The 577-nt window shown below is 60.5% G+C and overlaps 1 protein-coding gene across 1 annotated transcript in view; it reads left to right on the top strand.

Annotated features, from left to right (window-relative positions):
- EMH_0006810 (mitochondrial carrier domain-containing protein, putative) overlaps positions 1 to 577 on the top strand; it is a gene marked incomplete at both ends in the record, with an annotated part of 2,055 nt that overhangs the window by 398 nt on the left and 1,080 nt on the right. Inside the window, one exon of the mRNA XM_013497658.1 lies at positions 146 to 364. Coding sequence (XP_013353112.1) covers positions 146 to 364 — 219 coding nt within the window. The remainder of the gene's footprint in view (positions 1 to 145; positions 365 to 577) is intronic.

Raw genomic sequence — 577 nt, 5'->3', positions numbered from 1 at the left:
GGGCCCCCTCTCGTGCCTCTCCCCCTTCATGCTGATGTGGGTACTGCCAGCAGAGAGGGGGGCCCCCCCCCTCCTCGCCCTCTGAAGAGTTGCCTTACAGCACACTCTCGTGCTGCTGCTGCTGCTGCTGCTGCTGCTGCTGCAGCAGCTTCTGCTTCTCCTCCTGCTGCAGCAGCAGCAGCGGGAGAACAGGGGCAGCAGCTATCACAAGACGGCCAGCAACAGCAGCAACAGCAGCAGCAGCAGCAGCAGCAACAGCAGCAGCAGCAGCAGCAGCGACGCCGTGTTGCGTTTGGCTCTCACGTGAGGGTTCGTCTGGTGGATAAGGAACTCTCAACAATGGAGCAGCTAGGAGCTATCCTAGGTTAGCTGCTGCTGCTGCTGCCGCTGTTGCTGCTGTTGCTGCTGCTGCTGCTGCTGTTGCTGCTGCTGCTGGCGCTGGTGGCGGTGGTGCTGCTGGAGCTGCTGCTGTTACTGCTGTTGGTTTTGTTGCTGCAGTTGGTGCTGTTGCTGCTGCTGTTGCTACTGCTGTTGCTGTTGCTACTGCTGCTGTTGTGACTGCTGCTGCTGCTGTTAG

The sequence above is a fragment of the Eimeria mitis genome, genomic scaffold, assembly GCF_000499745.2.
Source record: "Eimeria mitis Houghton genomic scaffold, Emh_scaff283, whole genome shotgun sequence".
NCBI lineage: Eukaryota > Apicomplexa > Conoidasida > Eucoccidiorida > Eimeriidae > Eimeria > Eimeria mitis.
Note: the sequence above shows the minus strand (reverse complement) of the source record. Positions and strands in the feature narration are given on the sequence as shown.